The sequence below is a fragment of the Ostrea edulis genome, chromosome 2 (genome assembly GCF_947568905.1).
Source record: "Ostrea edulis chromosome 2, xbOstEdul1.1, whole genome shotgun sequence".
NCBI lineage: Eukaryota > Metazoa > Mollusca > Bivalvia > Ostreida > Ostreidae > Ostrea > Ostrea edulis.
Genome location: NC_079165.1, coordinates 99,704,014 through 99,722,596, shown reverse-complemented (window position 1 = coordinate 99,722,596; position 18,583 = coordinate 99,704,014). Strand labels below are relative to the sequence as shown.

The 18,583-nt window shown below is 37.2% G+C and overlaps 3 protein-coding genes across 3 annotated transcripts in view; 2 read left to right on the top strand and 1 right to left on the bottom strand.

The window, feature by feature from the left end:
- Positions 1–555: 555 nt before the first annotated feature.
- On the top strand, positions 556–3,243 carry LOC130051544 (uncharacterized). Its single transcript, XM_056153550.1, has one exon. It carries the CDS (start codon positions 556–558, stop codon positions 3,241–3,243), a length of 2,688 nt encoding a protein of 895 aa, XP_056009525.1.
- Positions 3,244–7,837: 4,594 nt separating this feature from the next.
- LOC125676812 (uncharacterized) lies at positions 7,838–16,719 on the top strand. The gene is made up of 7 exons (XM_048914636.2): positions 7,838–8,184; positions 8,517–8,742; positions 12,185–12,652; positions 13,037–13,510; positions 13,665–13,791; positions 13,947–14,077; positions 15,201–16,719. Exons 1-7 carry the CDS (start codon positions 7,838–7,840, stop codon positions 16,377–16,379), a joined length of 2,952 nt encoding a protein of 983 aa, XP_048770593.2. The 3' UTR covers positions 16,380–16,719.
- A 2-nt stretch (positions 16,720–16,721) lies between these two features.
- LOC130052016 (ATP-dependent DNA helicase RecQ-like) overlaps positions 16,722–18,583 on the bottom strand; it is a 2,300-nt gene continuing 438 nt past the window's right edge. The window contains exons 1-3 of the mRNA XM_056155729.1: positions 18,560–18,583; positions 18,225–18,384; positions 16,722–18,118 (exon numbers count right to left, since the gene is read on the bottom strand). The exon at positions 18,560–18,583 is cut by the window's right edge and continues 438 nt beyond it. Coding sequence (XP_056011704.1) covers positions 17,170–18,118; positions 18,225–18,384; positions 18,560–18,583 — 1,133 coding nt within the window. The 3' untranslated portion in view covers positions 16,722–17,169. The remainder of the gene's footprint in view (positions 18,119–18,224; positions 18,385–18,559) is intronic.

Genomic DNA, 18,583 nt, shown 5'->3' with positions numbered 1-18,583 from the left:
CGGATTGTTAAGAGAATACCAATGCATTTGAGAACAAAATGGGTAGATATTGCACACTCGATCACTGAATCTGGTAGAGAGCCACGTTTCTCTGACTTAGTTAAGTTTGTAGATGAGAAATCTAGGGTAGCAAATTCAATGTATGGTCTTGATCTCACGCGAGAAACTAAGTCACATGTAAAAACCCAAGGACCCACTAAGTCACCATAGCCACGAGGTCAAGGGCAAAACAACTACACTAACCACGCTAAACAAGACCGAGTCAGTGAAAAAAGAGCAAATTTGTGTTTGCTGTTCGGGTACATGCAAAGAGTTAGCAGTATGTAATAAATTCAAATCTTTGAATTTAGCAGAGAGGTCAAACCTTGTTAAGCAGAACAGTTTGTGTTTCAATTGTTTAAAAACGTAAAATCATGTAGAAAACCAAGTATGTGTTCCGTTCCAGAGTGTAAGGGTAAACATCATATGCTTTTACATAGGTGGGTTAGAACCAATGACCACGCAACTGCCAAAAGTTCTTTCAATTGCACAACGAAAACAAATGTTAAGGTTAAAATGTGTTTAGGAATAGTTCCTGTAAAAGTTTATGGTGAAAATGGAAAGACGTATTGTACATACGGACTTTTAGATGATGGAGCAGACAAAACGATGTGCGATGAGAGATTACTAGAAATTCTAAACCTCAAAGGCAGAACCGTAAACTTTGAAGTCTCAACGATGACATCATCTGGAAGCAGCATGTCGGGCAAAGAGTTAGACCTAGACGTGAGTTCTGTAAATGAAGACAGTAAAGTTTCCATACCTAAAGTGTGGACGGTTAAAAAACTTCCGATATCAACTAGGTCTGCCGCACCGCGATGTCAACTAGAAAAATACGATTATCTATCTGATATTGAAATACCAGAAATTGAAAATGATGATGTTATGCTCCTCATCGGCACAGACGGTGCGTTCGCGCATATTCCACTTGAAGTGCGAGCTGGAAGTAACGATCAACCCAATGCTGTTCGTTCTAGCCTGGGATGGGCTGTTCGAGGGCCAATGGAAGCCAATTCCGAGTCTAAAACTGCCACTGTTCACTATCAACGCGTCAAGGATGAGGTACTGCAACAGCAGCTGGAGCGTATGTGGACTACAGACTTTAACGAAGTGACGTCTAAGAAAAATTGTGCTATGTCATTAGAAGACAAGCAAGCAATGAAAACCATGGAATCAACAATTTTGTTCGAAGATGGACATTACAAACTTGGATTACCATGGTGCGATGATGACTTAAAATTACCAAATAACCTGGCGCTTGCGCATGCTCGTCTAAATCAACTCAAACACAAGTTATCACGTGATCTGGAACTCCATAAGATGTACACAGCAACGGTGGATGGTTATATTGAGAAGGGGCATGCTAAACGATTAGAAGATGAAAACAAAAATGATTCAACTATACGTGTTTGGTATTTACCACATCATCCAGTACAAAATGAAAACAAACCTGTGAAAGTTAGAGTTGTGTTTGACTGTGCCGCAAAGTACAAAGGAGTATCATTAAACAGCAACTTATTACAGGGACCAGACTTGATGAACAGCTTGGTAGGTGTACTTATCCGATTTAGGCAGGAAAAGGTTGCTGTAACTGCCGATATTGAAGCTATGTTTCATCAAGTTCGAGTTCAGGAAAAGGATCGTGATGTTCTGCGTTTTTTGTGGTGGCCTGATGGTGATTTAGATAAGGAACCGGTTACATACTATATGACAGTTCACTTGTTTGGAGCTTCTTCGTCACCAAGCTGTGCAGCATTTGCCATGAAAAGAACTGTCCAAAATAACGCGGATTTGTTCCAGCAGGAAGTTGGCAAGACAGTGGAAAGGAATTTTTATGTAGACGACTGTCTTAAATCCGTGTCTTCAGAAGAGGAAGCTATAGAATTAGCGACAGATCTTCAATCTTTGTTGAAAAAAGGAGGATTTCGACTTACGAAATGGATGAGCAATAAACGGGTTGTCTTGGACGCTATTCCAGAGGCAGAAAGATCGCCACAATTTGCCAACCTTTGTCCAAGTGACGTGTTACCAACAGACCGCGCACTTGGAGTCATATGGGACGTCAATAATGACAAGATCAAATTTAATGTGAAACTCGCCGATAAACCGGTAACAAGACGCGGTATATTGTCGATCGTTAGTTCCATTTATGATCCATTGGGATTGGTGTCTCCTATTATCTTCAAAGCAAAACGAATTGTCCAAGAACTGTGCAGACAAAAGTTTGGTTGGGACGATCCTATTCCGGAGACACTGAAAAGAGAATGGATTGATTGGACGGACAAACTGCCACACATTGAGGACATATACATTGACCGTTGTTACAAGCCCGAGTCCTTTGGTCAAATATGCAACGCACAACTACACATGTTCAGTGACGGATCTGAGAAAGGATATGGAGCATGTGCGTATATGCGACTCGTTGACGACAATGGGATTGTATCGCTTTCACTCGTGATGGGAAAGTCCAGGTTATCACCAATAAAACAATGCACAATTCCTCGATTAGAATTATCTGGCGCAGTAGTCGCTTGTCGACTATATGAACTAATTTCTAGAGAACTAGAAATTCCCATTGATCAGGTTACGTTCTGGACTGACTCCATGATAGTATTAGGATATATCAACAATACTTCGCGACGTTTTAAAACATTTGTAGGCAACAGACTAAGTGAGATCCACAACATTTCAAGACCAGAGCAATGGCGCTATGTGGATACAAATTCAAATCCAGCTGATATAGCATCAAGAGGAATGTATGTTCAGGACAAAACGAAAATCAACATGTGGTTGAATGGTCCAAACTTCCTTAAAGATGAATCTAAACATTGGCCACACATTCCATCTTTACCTGGACTGACTGAAAATGATACAGAGGTCAAGAAAAACAGTCAAGTACACATTGTCACAGGGAACATGACATCAACAATAGACAATTTAATCCAACACTATTCTTGTATCAACAGACTACAGCGAGGGGTTGCCTGGATTCTTCGTTTTAAAGACTACTGTAAATACAAGTTTTTGAAGGCTGGATCACCAAGTAAAACTGGACCGTTGACTCCGTCGGAAATTGCAGATGCCACTCAAGTCATTCTTCAGCGCGTCCAATACGAAACTTTCAAAGCTGAGTTAGACCGTTTGAAAAATAATCAGCCTGTGAAGAAAAACAGTCGCTTAACAGCGCTTAACCCTGTTATCTAAGACGGGTTAATTATATGCAAGGGCAGAGTAAGTGGTACGAGAAAACACCCTGTCATACTACCCGGCGAACACCACGTGACACAACTCATCATTCGTAATAATCACGAAACTTTGGGACATGTGGGTGTTCAGCAAGTACTTGCTACAATACGAATAAAGTATTGGATTTTAAAAGGGACAAGTACTGTAAAGAAAGTACTGAGGTCGTGCATTCTGTGCAGACGTCAACATGGTTCGCTTACATGTCAGCAGATGGCACCTTTATTGGAGGAACAAACGACAGCTGATAAACCACCATTTACGTTTGTTGGAGTCGATTATTTCGGACCGCTATTGGTAAAACAAGGTCGGTCGTGTGTCAAGAGATATGATTGTCTATTTACGTGTTTGACTACTCGTGCTATCCATCTGGAAATTGCTCATAGTTTATCTACGGATTCTTTCTTATCCGCTTTCAGACGTTTTGTAAGTAGACGAGGAACACCGGAAAAGGTACATAGTGACAATGGAACTAATTTTGTTGCTGGAGATCACGAACTGCGGCGCTCTATTCAAGAATGGAATCAGAAGAAGATCACAGATCAAATGACACAAAGGGATGTTATTTGGGAGTTTAATCCACCTTACGCGAGTCATAGAGGAGGAGCTTGGGAAAGAATGATAAGATCATGTCGTACCATCCTAAAAGCAGTTGCCGGAGAACAGCTTCTTACGGACGAAAAATTACTCACCCTGACGGCGGAAGTTGAGAGGATAATAAACGATAGACCAATATACAGTTATTGACTGGGCTCGAGGACAACAGCTGTTTTGTTGGACCCAAGAACGGATCTGTTGCCCGAAGCCGTAGGCTGAGGGCAACAGGTCTGTTCGAGGGTCCAACAAAACAGCTATTGTCCGAGGACCCAGTCAATAACTGTTTTGTTCTACACCTTCATTTGTTAGATTGTTTTACTAGATCCACATGGTTTATCGTCTTTGAACGGGACAGTGGGTTGCGTACATTTATCTCCGATTCCACTAGTTTAAAGAAAACATACCCAATATCCTAATTCATAATCATATTTTTCGTGTTTCTGTTCTGATTTTTATCTAATAAATTTTGTATTTCATCATCAGTCAAATCGGTGAATATCACCATTACGTAAACAAATCAGTAGACCAAGAATCATGTGACTTGCGTATAAAAGCTTTAACAAGAATAAAATAGAAATAAGTAGGCCTAATCTTCATTTTAATACAATTGATTCTAAAAAAAGATGAACAAATATTTTTTTTTTATTCTTGCTGTTCCAAATTTGAAATTTCATCTTCCTTTCAGCAACTGTCGCAAAATGTGCATTCGCCATTTCTCTTTATCCAAACGACACGAAAAGATAACTCGAGTTAGCGCCATATGACGTCATCGGTCAACAGTCTTTTTTAACAGTCGATTTTAACAGTTCCCGGTTCAACAGTCGCCTGAACAGTCGAAATGTTGAACTTTTTTTCGTAAGGAGTTATATAGGAACTGTTTTATAGGGGTATAACAATAACAACTGTTAGCAACGATCCAAATGATCCACCAGCACTCACTCCTAGTATGTTGTTATTAATGAAAGACAACAAAAGTCTTCCTCCAGGAGTTTTCAATCCGCATGATATATATGCAAAACGGTGGTGGAAGCAAGTTCAGTACTTAGCAGACGTATTCTGGAGGCGTTGGATCCATGAATACTTACCCTCTCTTCAATTACGATCAAAATGGCAACGACCTAATCAGAACATGCAGAAAGGTGATGTCGTTCTGGTAGTTGATGAAAGCATACCTAGAGGACAATGGCCGTTAGGACGCATTATAGACGTCATTGTTGGAAGAGATGGACTTGTACGCAGTTGTGTGGTCAAATATCGAAATTTAAATCTCATTAAACCAATAACCAAACTATGCCCCTTAGAATGTCCATAATGTATCAGATAATGTTACAGGTGTAGATCGACCTTTTGTACATTTATGAATTAGTATAGACTATTTACGTACAGGGTAATTATATATGATTATTGTATTTTACATGATTTATGAAATTGTTTGGAAAATTCCACGGTGGGGAGTGTTAGATCTGCTATAAAGGCAAATCTAATTTATACATATTTGTAATTATGTGTTTGTAAATTCTTTACATAATTTACTTGTGTTTATTCGACGTCACACGTCTTTACGCGACGTCGAACGTGCATGTCTATTGTGACGTAAAATAACAACTCAGAAAAACAACAATTTGATTTACTAGTTACCAGTAGTTTACAGTTGTAGTCGGCAGTGTAATAAGTTAGAGACACTATATTTGGTAAGCATACTTTTATTATTTGATAATTTACAGTTCAATCAAATAACCATTAGCGTACATAACGCACTTACCATTATTTCAGTAATTTAGCAGTTCATATTTAGATATCAATAATTGTCCGTATTCTTACGTAATATTGTACTTAGTTTAAAGTTTTATACTAATGATCTGTAATCATATTGTATTGATATTGTATTGTTTGTTTATTCTCTCTTACAGAGAATCGTTTCATTACTACAGAAAATAAAGACATGTAAATATGGAACGCATATCTCTACATTCTAACATCGGACGAGCCGACGGCAACACACACAATGACAGTTAGCGTGTTCAAATTGTTGACAGAAGACAATGTCAAGTTCCCGTCAGTCACGGAGAGACGAATAATCAAAAGTAAATAATTTTATTAAACTTTCATGTAATTTAGTCTAATCTGATTGGTTGAGAAGCATTTGAAAATTATTTCATGCCTACTCGGGGAAACAGTAAAAACTATTGTCCGGAGGAAGTGGCGATGACCCGAAAAACTGTTTCTTGAGTTTCACTAAAGAGGGGCAGTGGTTTTGACCGTTTCCCTAGTAGGCATGAATTAATTGTTTTACCTACCATTCGAACAATATTGTGTCACGTGAACGGGAAACTACGTCACGTGATCGGAAATAGTTCGTCACGTGAAGAACTTTTTACTCCTGTTCATTTTGTGTACCTTTCTCTATGGAGCGCCAAATTAACATAAACTCAAATAATTGAAGATGTCTTCAATTATTTGAAGATATCATCAATTCATTTGATGCGCGCAACAATTGAATTAAAGATCTCTTAAAATATAATGATGTCTTCAATTCTGAATTCTTGCGCGCATTCATTGAATTGATGATAGCATTAATTCTTCTGCTGAACTGATGCGTGCTTTAATTGAATTAATGATCTCTTCAAATAAATTAATGACATCAACGCGCGCTACAATTCAATTGAAGCGAGCAATAATTGATATAATGCGCGCATTAAATCAATTAATGAGAGCATTAATTGAATGGATGCACGCACTAATTCATTTGATGAGAGCAATAATTGATTTAATGCTCGCATTAATTCTGGAATTGCTCTCTTTAATTGAATTAATGATATTTATGCCCCCCTTTGAAAAAGAGGGGGCATATTGTTTTGCAACTGTCGGTCGGTCGGTCGGTCTGTAGACCACATGTTGTTCGCTCAATATTTTGAGAACCTTTCACTTGATGATAATGATATTTAATATGTAGGTTGGTTATGAGTAGAAGAAGACCCCTATTGTTTTTCAGGTCAAAAGGTCAAAGGTCAATCTACTCTGGACATAGGAATATAATGTCCGCTCAATATCTTGAGAACCCTTTGCTTGAAAAACATCAAACTTAGCATACTGGTACATCCTAAGGAGTAGATGACTCCTATTCATTTTGAGGTCATATGGTCAAGGGTCAAACTGGGCATAGGAATATACTGACCATTCAATTTCTAAAGAACCCTTTCCTTGACAGACATCAAACTTGGTACACTAGTACATCTTCAGGAGAAGATGACCCCTATTGATTTTGAGGTCACATGATCAAAGGTCAAGGGTCAAACTGGACTTAAGAATATAATGTCCGCTCAATATCTTGAGAACCCTTTGCTTGACAGACATCAAACTTAGTACACTGGAGAAGATGACTCCTATTGATTTTGAGGTCACATGATCAAAGGTCAAGGGTCAAACTAGACATGGAAATATACTGCCCGCTCAATATCTTGAGAACCCTTTGCTTGGCAGACATTGAACTTGGTACACTGGTACGTCTTCAGGAGAAGATTACCCCTGTTGATTTTGATGTCACATGTTTAAAGGTCAAGGGTCAACCTGGACATTGGAATATACTGTCCGCTCAATATCTTGAGAACCCTTTGCTTGACAGACATCAAACTTAGTACAGTGGTGTATATTCAGGAGGAGATGATTCCTATTGATTTTGAGGTCACATGGTCAAAGGTCAAACTGAACATAGTAATATACTGTCCACTCAATATCTTGATAACCCTTTTGCCAATCTGATTAAAATAAGATCTTTGATCCGCTCCGTTATTGTTATGTCGCTACACAAAGATCTGAAGACATCCCGTGTGGGGTCACGTCGGTGTCAACTTTGGTTTGGCCAATCAAATCGTCACTGCTTACATCTTTGGATGTAAAAGTAAATAACGGTAAGCCTCGAAAAGTTCCGAATGTTTAAATTTCCGAATGAAAAAAAAACATGGCAGCGCCAGTTGGAACACATGGGAGTACTCGGACTACCCCACGAAAAGTCTATCCTCTGGGGAACATTTGCCTTATCTGTGGGTTTTCATTTGTGAGCAAATCTGTTGACACTGATGGCAACATTAAAATCAACAAATACCTGGACAAAAAACTCCGACTTTCCACGGACCGAATGAAAGTTTTGAAAGATGTGTGCGGAATTTCGGATAGTGTGGTATATCCAACTGACACAGGTGTGTGTCAGAAGTGTTTCAGAAGTACCGAAAGAGTATTAAAACTGGAAAAGGAAGCAGCAACTATGAGGGAATCTTTTAAAGCATCTGTTCAACTCACACTGCAAAGGTCAGTCACATTTAAATAACCCTGCTCACTTTAGAAAGTCGATAAATACCCCCGTGACCTTTTTTCCCCCAACTTCAAAATGGCAAGCCAAACTCGTTGATAGAATACAACTCACTAGGTTCATATACGTTTATAACTGCATATTTAATCGATTTTAAATCAATAAGTATCAAAGTCTTAAGTAAATGTGTGTGTTGAAGGGGGGAATCACTTTCATGCAGATTTTGTTCAACATATTATTGCCATAAAGATATTTCATTTGTTTCAATATGTGTGGCTTTAATAATAAAAAAAAAATATTGATCTTATGATGTACCTTCAATCTCATATAGGTTTAATGTTTGTGTGCCTTTCCCCTCTAAAAGATTCATAGAAAAGAGAGAAATAAGGAGCCCATTTAAAGAAAATACAGATGTGAAGAGGGTTCGACCAGATGATCCACTGTTAGTACCTATCAGAAGGGTAATGCCCGTGAAGCTGGTACAACTCCAGCCTGCCAGCGCTAATGTAATTGTGAACAAAGCACGGCGCTCTCTTGGTGGGGACTTTTTGAAACAGGTAACGACTGGATATTGCACTCGATTTCTATGCAAAGGCAGTGTGCTGGTGTATAATGCAAAGGATTAATACAATTTGACATGCCAATCAGATTAGTATTAAGTTCTTTGGTCGTCTCCAATTTATTGTTGATTACGCTTAGTGAGTGTAAGGTGTAGGATATATCAACAATTATGATTACAATCATATGTACATGAATGTGGCTGAAACACTTGTATGCTATATTAATCATAATTCTGTTGCCACCTGCTGCCTTCATTCCTACTACTGCTGAAAAGATTATGAATTACCCCTGCTAGTTGATAAAAGTTTTCAAAAACTTTGAACACACATAACTTCATAAATTGCAGACCACAAGTAACTGAATATCTTTGAATACATTTTAGGAGAAAATAACTGATAAACATGAAAATGTTTATAAAAATGGAGAAGTTGAGGTACAGTGTAGTGAAAAGGTTGAGCTCGACCATAATGTTACAAAATAAGGCTAAGAATAATAATTGTTGTGTTTCTGCTAACATCTAAGACAAAATAAGGGTAGGTAGTTAGGTGATTGGGACTTAAGAATCAGTGAATATCTTTGAAAACAAATTAAAATTGTTTTTGCATACTCAAAGAAACAATGTGATCAACAACTCCTTGCAGGTTAACATTATGAACACAAGGGACTTAATTTTCACTATTGTTGCAACTTGGTAAGCTGTAATAAATATATTAATTACATGATCATCTGTAATAAGTATTAGCTCCAAAACAATGTATATTCAATAATCTCTTAAACAATTTGTTAACTGTACCAGGTAGGAAGTATCATTCATTAGGTCGATCAGGTTAGCGGAAACACTTTAGTTTTTATTTTAAGCCTAAGCTGGTCAGATATTTTTTGCATCACTGATCTAGCTATTTATGATAATCATGATAATGTTAAAGAATCAGTGATTTGATTAAACTGACCAGTTGAACTGTTGATTGTTATTTCTAATACATTATGTTTTGCATGTTTCATTGGCACAGGTATGCCATATTTATTAATTGAATTTGTCTTTAGAAAGATTAATGTTTATCTTCAAGTCAGACTTAAAATCTGAAAATGAGATAATTCAGAAATAGTTACAATTAAGGCTCAAAAGAATTGATGTTCGGATGATCTGGGGTCTGTATAGTATGTATTTGGTCTAGTGGTTTGTCACAAGCATGCACCATTGGGGCTTGTTAATTTGAATACTTGTCAGAATTCCTCAATAATTAGGCTAGTAAATCAGATGTCCAAGTGACTTAGGTGGACTATTGTCGTTGTCCGTTAAACATTTTACATTTTAAATTTTTTCTTGAAAACCACAAGGCAAATTGATTTGTTGCCATTTTTGGTATGAAGTTTCTTTAGGGTAAGAGGAATGTAAACTGATAAATTTATTATCTTAGCTTCTCCAAGGCCTCATGGGTTGTGCCAAAACTTATTTCCTCCCACACAGAAAAACCAAATGCATCTATAGGTAAGATGTCCTTGAAGCCATTTACCAAAATTGTGGAATTCATGGCCCTTTGGTATGAAAGTGGTTCAGTCTCCTAGGTGGGGTCAATATGGCCATATAGTACTGTAAAGGTATATTAAATCTTAGAGAATCTTTTTCTCTAGTCAGAAGTGTGAGAAAAAATAAATGCATGGTTATGATGTCCATGAAGATCGCTACCCATATTGTGAAAATCATTGGCCCTGGGTTACGAGTTTAAGCCCTTGGGTAGAGCAATGTAGCTCTGAGCCTCTCTAGCGAAAATGTATTAAATCTTTTTCTATGTATGGGCGTTAGTACTCATGTGACCGTTAAAGCCTGTGGGTCTCTCGCTTAAATTTTTGTTTTATTTTGCATGACTTTATAGTTTTGTTCTTTATTTTATTCTTTGCTTTGTTGACAGATATCAACACCGTTGAATGAACTTCAGTATGTATTCAGTATTTGTCTAAACTTGATTATTGTCCATATTAAACTGATAGAAAACATGTAAATATTGATCATGTTGATAGATTTTATATATATAAGCAAATTATGACATTTTTAGGTCACCTGAATTCATTCAGGTGACCTATTGCTATCTGTTTTTGTCCGTCGTCGTTCGTCGTGCGTTAACATTTGAACATTTTCAGCTTCTTCTCTGAAACCCCTGAACCAATTTCAACCAATTTTGGCATATAGCATTTGTGGGTGAAGGGGAACAAAAATTGTGAAATTCGTGGTCCCTGCCCCCCTGGGGCCTGAGGGGTGGGGCAAAAACCATCAAAATGAGTGTAATTTTAAAAAATCTTCTTCTTTACTCCTGGACATCAAGAAGCCAAACTGTGGGCATAATTATAATGAGCGTTGAGCCCTCTACCAAAATTGTGAAATTCATGGCCCCTGGGGCAGGGGTTCTTGTGTTAGGGTGGGGCTCTATTGTTCATATAGTGAAAATGTAGAAATTCTTTGAAAATCTTCTCTGTCTCTGGGTATTAAGTAGACAAACTAATAGCATGGTAATGATGAGCAAGGATGCCTCTTTATACCCCCCGCAACACGTTGTGGGGGGGGGGGGGGTATACTGGAATCGAGTTGTCCGTCTGTCCGTCCGTCTGTAGATGCAATGGTTTCCGGGATCTAAAGCATTATCCTTTCCACCTACCGTCACCATATCATATATATGGACTACCCATGGGATGAAGATGTTCCCTATCGATTTTGGGGTCCAAAGGTCAAGCACACTGGACATCGAAGTAGCAATAGGGTTTCCGGGCTCTAAAGTGTTATCCTTTCCACCTACAGTCACCATATCATACATATGGACTACCCATAGGATGAAGATGTTCAATATCGATTTTTGGGTCAAAAGGTCAAAGGTCAAGCGCACTGGACATTGAAGTAGCAATATGGTTTCCGGGCTCTAAAGCGTTATCCTTTCCACCTACAGTCACCATATCATATATATGGACTACTAATGGGATGAAGATGATCCCTATCGATTTTGGGGTCAAAAGGTCAAAGGTCAAGCGCACTGGGTCAGGGGTTCTGGTATTAGGGTGGGGCCCTATTGATCATATAGTGAAAATGCATTTTATTTCTTTGAAAACCTTCTCCTCTGCTGCTGGGTATTAAGTAGACAAACTAATAGTATGATAATGATGATCAAGGATGCTTCTTTCAAAACTGAAATTTATGGCCCCTGGATCAGGGGTTCTGGTGCAAAGGCGGGGCTGTCCACATAGCTATTCAATGTTTCTTCCATCCAAAAGGAAAATTCTTATATTTAAACACAAACCTAATTCAAACATTGGAAGGTTGTTACATGATACTCAGGTGACCTATAAGACCCCTGGGCCTCTTGTTCTTGTAAATATTAAGTTTTCAGCTGTTAATATGGTTAATTTCCTGCTACCATTAAAGTTAATTTCTGTTATATATTTATATTAAAGGTATATGTGCATTATCCAAGTGGAAAAAAGACAGCCCTCATAACTTCTGAACTTCACAAAAGTATTTGCAAAACAATAGTCGGCAGGAGCAATGTTGAACAGACCATTGTAAATCACCTCTGTTCATCTAACCCAGAAGTTGTTACAAATGGCGTGTCAAGAGTAGTTATGAAAGAAGCACAGACTCTTTGTAAGAGGGGGTCAGGATCCATTCTTCAGAGTAAAAACTTTAAAGACTTCTTCCAATTTAAGTGGGAGCAAATGAAAGAGGAACTGCGAAGGAGGTGCCCTACAATTCTTACATTACTATCAGCAGTAGTTAGTGATAAGGAGCTGTCCAGTGAAAGCAAGGGATTCATCCACATTATGGTATCTGCCGCTATTGCATTGCATGGAAGAAACCAGGAAATGTCCTTTTCCCAGTACATGACTGCACTTGTGTTAACTCATGGTGGATGCATTCAAAGGGTATGCTTACTTAGGATATAAACAATGTTATATGTATACTAGATATTCGGGTGGAGATGCAAAACAAATTCCCAGTACTCAATGATTTTTAGCTCACAAAAGTCAGAGGATCAGTTAAGCTTTTCTGATCGCCTGTTATCTGTTGTCTATCAGTCTGAGAACTTTTTTCATTTTGAGCTATCCAGAACTACTGGGCCAATTTCAACCAAACTTGGTACAACTTTCTTCAATGGTCAGGATAATAGAGGGTTCACATCGTTAAGGTTTCAAAATATTCTCAGGAACAGCAATTTGTTCCATTCTGACCTAGTGTAAAACATTATTGTACTGCTGTTAAAGTCATGCTACTCAGGTGAAATGATACATGTGTATATTGTTTTACAGGACATTGAACGACTATCAAACATTGGATTGAGTGTCCATCCCAAGACCATCCACAGGAAGTTAGAATCCTGGAAAGAATTGATAGATGTGAAAGTCAAAGAATTACGTGATTCATGGGCTGATAGTGGGAATGTGAAATACCAATTAGTGGGGGACAATTGGGACAAGAATATATTACCATCATACAGGACATCAGACCGAGGAACCCTGTCACTCCATCTCTTCAATGTTATTGCGGTTCAAGATAGAGTCCCACCTTTACCGGAGCTTCCTAAAGAGGAAAGAGAGATGACACAAGCTTGTGAATTTCTACCATCCATTGCTGATCAAAAACAACTGATGAAAGAATTGACATTCTTATTTGCAACCTCCATCATTGAGCATAATGCTCAGCTGCATAGAGTGTTTAACACTATTTATCCAAAGCATTTGGATCATCCTTACAGTCATTACTCTGGACTTAAGACATTCCAAGTAAATATTTACATTCTACAGTACTGAAATTGTAAATTCATGAATATATTTCACCATTAATTTAATTATATGCATGTTTTTAAAGAATTCCACTGATTGACTTATTGAATAATATGAATACCCATGTAACCATTTTTATACATTTGTGTTTCAGTATCCACTTGGATTATATGACTGTAATGAAAACAAGACCCAAGAACTCATTGCTCTTTTGAAGAAGCTATCCAATGACTTCATACCACAAAAGAATGGGGAAATTGTTGAGCCTGTGTTTTTTGGGGGTATGTTGTTTTTTAATCACTTACTTACATTATTGTAATGGATAATGATTAAATATTTTTACAAATTCAAACAATTTTATTTTGTGACAAAAGGGTATTGAACCTTATCTAATACACATTAAATGCTGTTTTAACCATTAATGCATGTATTATAGGAGACAGACTAACTGACGAAAGAGTCCAATCAGCTCAAAATGCAATGAAGAATGCTGCAACACCAAAAGAGAAATTGGAAGGGTTTATTTCCAAAATAGAAGATTTTCATAGATTGATGAATTTCTTAGAGGTACTTGTTAAAATTCAATTTTTATTATTTATTGCAATTGGTTGTCGTTTGTCGTCGTTTGTCATGCATTAACAATTGAACATTTTTAAGTTCTTCCTGATAACTACTGTTCCAATTCTTTTTAAATTTAGTATGAAGCATCTTTAGGACAATGGGGACATAAATTGTAAATTTAAGGACTCCTGGGGCCTTAGGGGCGGGGCAAAAGTTGACTAATTTTCAAAAATCTTCTCTTTACACTTGCATATTTTAAGAAATGAAACTAAATGCATAGTGATGTAAAGCAGGAAGGCCTCTACCAAAATTGTAATGTTCTGGATCCCTGGGGTAGAGGTTCTGAGTCCAGGGTGGGGTCAAACTTGGTATGTATAGTGTATATGTGCAAAACTTATAAATGATATCCGCTTTAATGCTATTGGTACTAAATTGAAACTAAATGGATATTTAGAATGAGCAAGTAGTCCTTCACCAAAATTGTAAATTTCATGATCCTAGGGAGTAAGAGTTTCGTTTCAAGGTGATGCCAAAATTATTATAATGATTTGAAGGACTTCTTTCAGTTTACTGATACCGTATAAAGTTTAAATGCATATTTAGGAATAGCAGAAAAGGATGTACAAAAAATGGTGAATTTTGCAACCCCAGGGTTTTGACTCTAGGATGGGTCCAAATTAGTCATATCGCTTAATGTTAATACATATATAGATTATGTAAAGACTTTCATATGTGTACTCGCTTTTTAGACATTGAAGTTTTAAGAACACATGTTGTTTTAAACTGTTGCTGAATGATAGAATTTAGCTTAGCTATTCAGAACAAGAAATGTCTTTTCTAGATTTCATTGCCCACGAGATGAAATAATTTCAGGATGCCGAGTAAATTGCATATTAAAAAAAAAATTAGACAACATATTTTGAAATCAGGCACTTATATCTTTCTTAACCTCTTACAAGTTTGTTTCTCTATGGATGTGGGTATTGGTATGTGTACACCTTAATCAAGATTCAAAATGATTAATCATCATTGTATACATAATGTACTTTTTGTATATATTGCTGACATATACCTCCCATTTTATTAACTTGATTCATTAGATACTTAATCCATCTTATATATGTTATAGGCCATAGCCAAGATGACTTTCAGCACAGATAGTGGACAAGATGCTGGGACTCTCTATTACTACAGGAATCTGCTGAATCATAGAGGTGTGAAGGGTGAAGTTAAGAACTCATATCGCCCATATAAGCTCCTGTGCTACACCGTGTTTGATGCTATTTGTCAGCTCTTTCTCCTTCATCATTTTGACATGACGGATGTTGATTCTAACCTCCCATTTCCAGAGGAATTCCAGGAATTGTCAGACAATGCTAAAGTAGAATGGTTAAACTTGGTGTGCAGTGAAATCTTACAGACATGGTTCTTTGAAAATGAGAATGACATTTGTAAAGAATTAAGGGATGTGTTAGATGATCCACAGCACTCAGAGAACTACTGGCTTTCGAGAATGCTTGAAAATGAACGTTTGAAGTGTCACTTTTGTGAAGCGACCTATGCATGTGTTGGCTCACTCCAATCCCATGAACAAAAGAAGCATGATGTTCAAATCCCTCCAAAACAGTCAAAATTGAAAGAGAAGAAAAGAGATCAGCTCCAGGATTACTTGGTAATGGTATTCAAGCTTGTCATTCTTCACAAAAACTTGGACACAGCTGTAGATATGGGAGATGGAGAGCGGGCAGTCAGGTCAGCTAAGTATGAACTGCCTCTATATAACAAGACGAACAAAGTCAAATACCTGATAGGATCTGTTCAGCTCACAGCCTTAACATCAAATAGTGGTGTACTCACAGAAGATCAAAGACAACGGCTAGTTGCAAACAGATTTGTCAATATTCAAGGTGGACAAAATAACAACATTGCCCTTGATGAATACCTTGAAATGGTGAACCGTGACAGCAAAGTAGCTTGTACTGGCAATCAGACGAAGGATAGCATAATTCTCCATTCTAAGGAATACCCACATTTAGTCAATTTTGTAAAACATCTCGATGAAATTGCAAATGTTCGTCAAAAGAAGGGCTTTCATCATCTACCTTCGTACCAGAGTGATGTGAAAAAAGTTTTACAGGATTTAATGCAAAATGATATTCTTGTGTATGACCCAAATAGGAAACTTCACTGCAAAAAATTTGTCATTGATAGAAATCCATTCGACAACGCATTTACCAAACTTCCAATTATGATTCATAGGCACAAACCAACTTTGCCATTTTGTCGACTCCGGAATTTGCACATTTGATTTTGCCAGCTTTTCTACGCAGAAACTACAAGAGCGTGCATGTCATAAATATCTGCATAATATCGAAGTTTTAAGAATTTCAAGCAAGTTTATGTCTTGATACTTTGCCTTATATACATTGTATATGTTACTCTCATTGTGTAGTATTGTGCCAAAACAAGTCCAAAAATAGGACCCTGGTTTGTAAGGTCTTCCATTGAAATTGATATTGAATTTGATGACTGACTTGATCTTGAGGCAGATGTTCAAAAACCATTTTCTTTCACCATCCATTTGACAGTAATAAACATGTACAATTCTTGCATGTCTTGAGCTTGAATAAAACAAATACACACAGTGACACTAGTTATTCACTTAAATTTATTGGAATGTCGATCGAAGAAACATTTTAAAGATTAAGGGCGAGATTAAAAGTTCAATGTCTGACACATACACCCCCACCTCAATCAAATACCTAGTACTTTTCTTCAAGACATTACAACCCTTTAAAAATAATGATTTAACTCAATTCTTAAGTATAGGTACAATGAATTAAAAAGCAATTAACCTACTTAGTACAACTCTAATGACAGACTGAACATGTTCAATCTTTCTCATAGATCCTGAAAACAGAGCCTCCCCTTTGAATATAGCTTTTCATCCGACATGACCTTTTATATCTCGCCCCTTTCAAGCATGTAATAGAACAAATTTTACCTTGACCACTGGAAAGGAAAAGCAATACTATTAATTTTGATGGGTTTTTTATTCCCCCACCCCCATCAGTTTTTTACGAGAAGTCATTGAAAAGTCAGACATAACATGAATTTAAGTCGAGTGTGCCATCTAAGAAGTCATTATCTGAACTTCCAAAAGAATCTTCAGCCTCATTACTGTCTGAGTTGGAAATGACACTCTGTTCAAAAAGTCTCTCCAAGGAAAGATATTCACAATTGCCACAACTACAAAGTTTGTGGCACACATCGCAGCATGTATGCTTTTTAACGTCCTGTTCAAGTTCACTTAAATTGGATTCACTCAAAAATTGTTTCATAATGTTTATTCGTCTACAAGTAGGTGAACGTAGGATATCTTTCATGGATTTGTCAAGTCTACGCAGATGATAAGCGTTAAACAAAATAAGGGCAATTGATGACTCCCCATCTCTTCCAATGCGCCCTATTTCTTGCACTAAGTCTACAATATTTTCGGGTATTCCAAACAGAATTACACTGTTGCAATGGGACACATCAATACCCATCCCTAATGCAGTAGTACAAATCACTAATCTGATTTTTGAAGTGTTATTCTGGTCATTTAAGCAATTGACAATTTCAGTTTTTTTGCCAATGGGTGTTTCTGAGTGAAACATTTCAATAAGAGGACTTGTGCCATCCAACTCCTTAATGAGATAAGTGTAAAGTTTAGAAACATCATTAATGCTAGAACAGTACAATAATGTTTTGGGAAAGTCACTCTGCAAATGTTGAATTCCATCCACAAGCCAGGACATTGCCATTTCAAGATCACTGGATACTTTGGATATTGAGTATTTTATGTTAGCTTTATTTGGAGACATAACAATTTCTACTGTGTTTGGTCCAAAAGACAACTGTTTTGAAACTCTTTTCTGAATTTTTACTGTAGATGTTGCACTTAGTGCGATAACACTGGCTTTTGGAAATAAAGATCTTAATTCTCCCACATGCGAAAACCACTTCCTAAATGCTTGTTTCTTTAAACCCATTCGGTCTTCACCCCTACATAAAAAAATAAACAATAACCAGGTCAGTGGTTGTGATCAAAACATGAGGAATAGTTTGTTGGAATAATGATATATTTACAATAAGTAAATGAAAAATTTACCATGTTGCAATCGTATGAAATTCATCAATGACTATGTTTTGTACATTCAATTTCTTCATATCTTCTCTCCAAACTGCATTACTTATCAAAGATTCTGGAGATGCATAGATGACATCTATTTCCCCACTGAGTATCTGCCTGTCACTTTCTTCACTTAAACCTGTAAAAATATGTTTTAAAGAATACCCTGTAAATGGCTGGTATCCTATTTATTATAATACTTTTTACCAAAGTTTGCTCAGATTATGTCGACACCCCGTGCAAATATTTGTCGATCCGACACTCAGCACATCAGTGAACAAAACCGGTATCATGGATTACATAAAGCCCTTTACCTTTGTACGCTGCCGATATACCCG

Coding starts and splice junctions, on each gene's coding strand:
- LOC130051544 (XM_056153550.1), top strand. CDS start 556: ATGTGTTTAGGAATAGTTCCTGTAAAAGTTTATGGTGAAAATGGAAAG.
- LOC125676812 (XM_048914636.2), top strand. CDS start 7,838: ATGGCAGCGCCAGTTGGAACACATGGGAGTACTCGGACTACCCCACGA. Junction 12,653..13,036: donor ATGGTGGATGCATTCAAAGG/GTATGCTTACTT, acceptor ATTGTTTTACAG/GACATTGAACGACTATCAAA. Junction 13,792..13,946: donor TGAGCCTGTGTTTTTTGGGG/GTATGTTGTTTT, acceptor CATGTATTATAG/GAGACAGACTAACTGACGAA.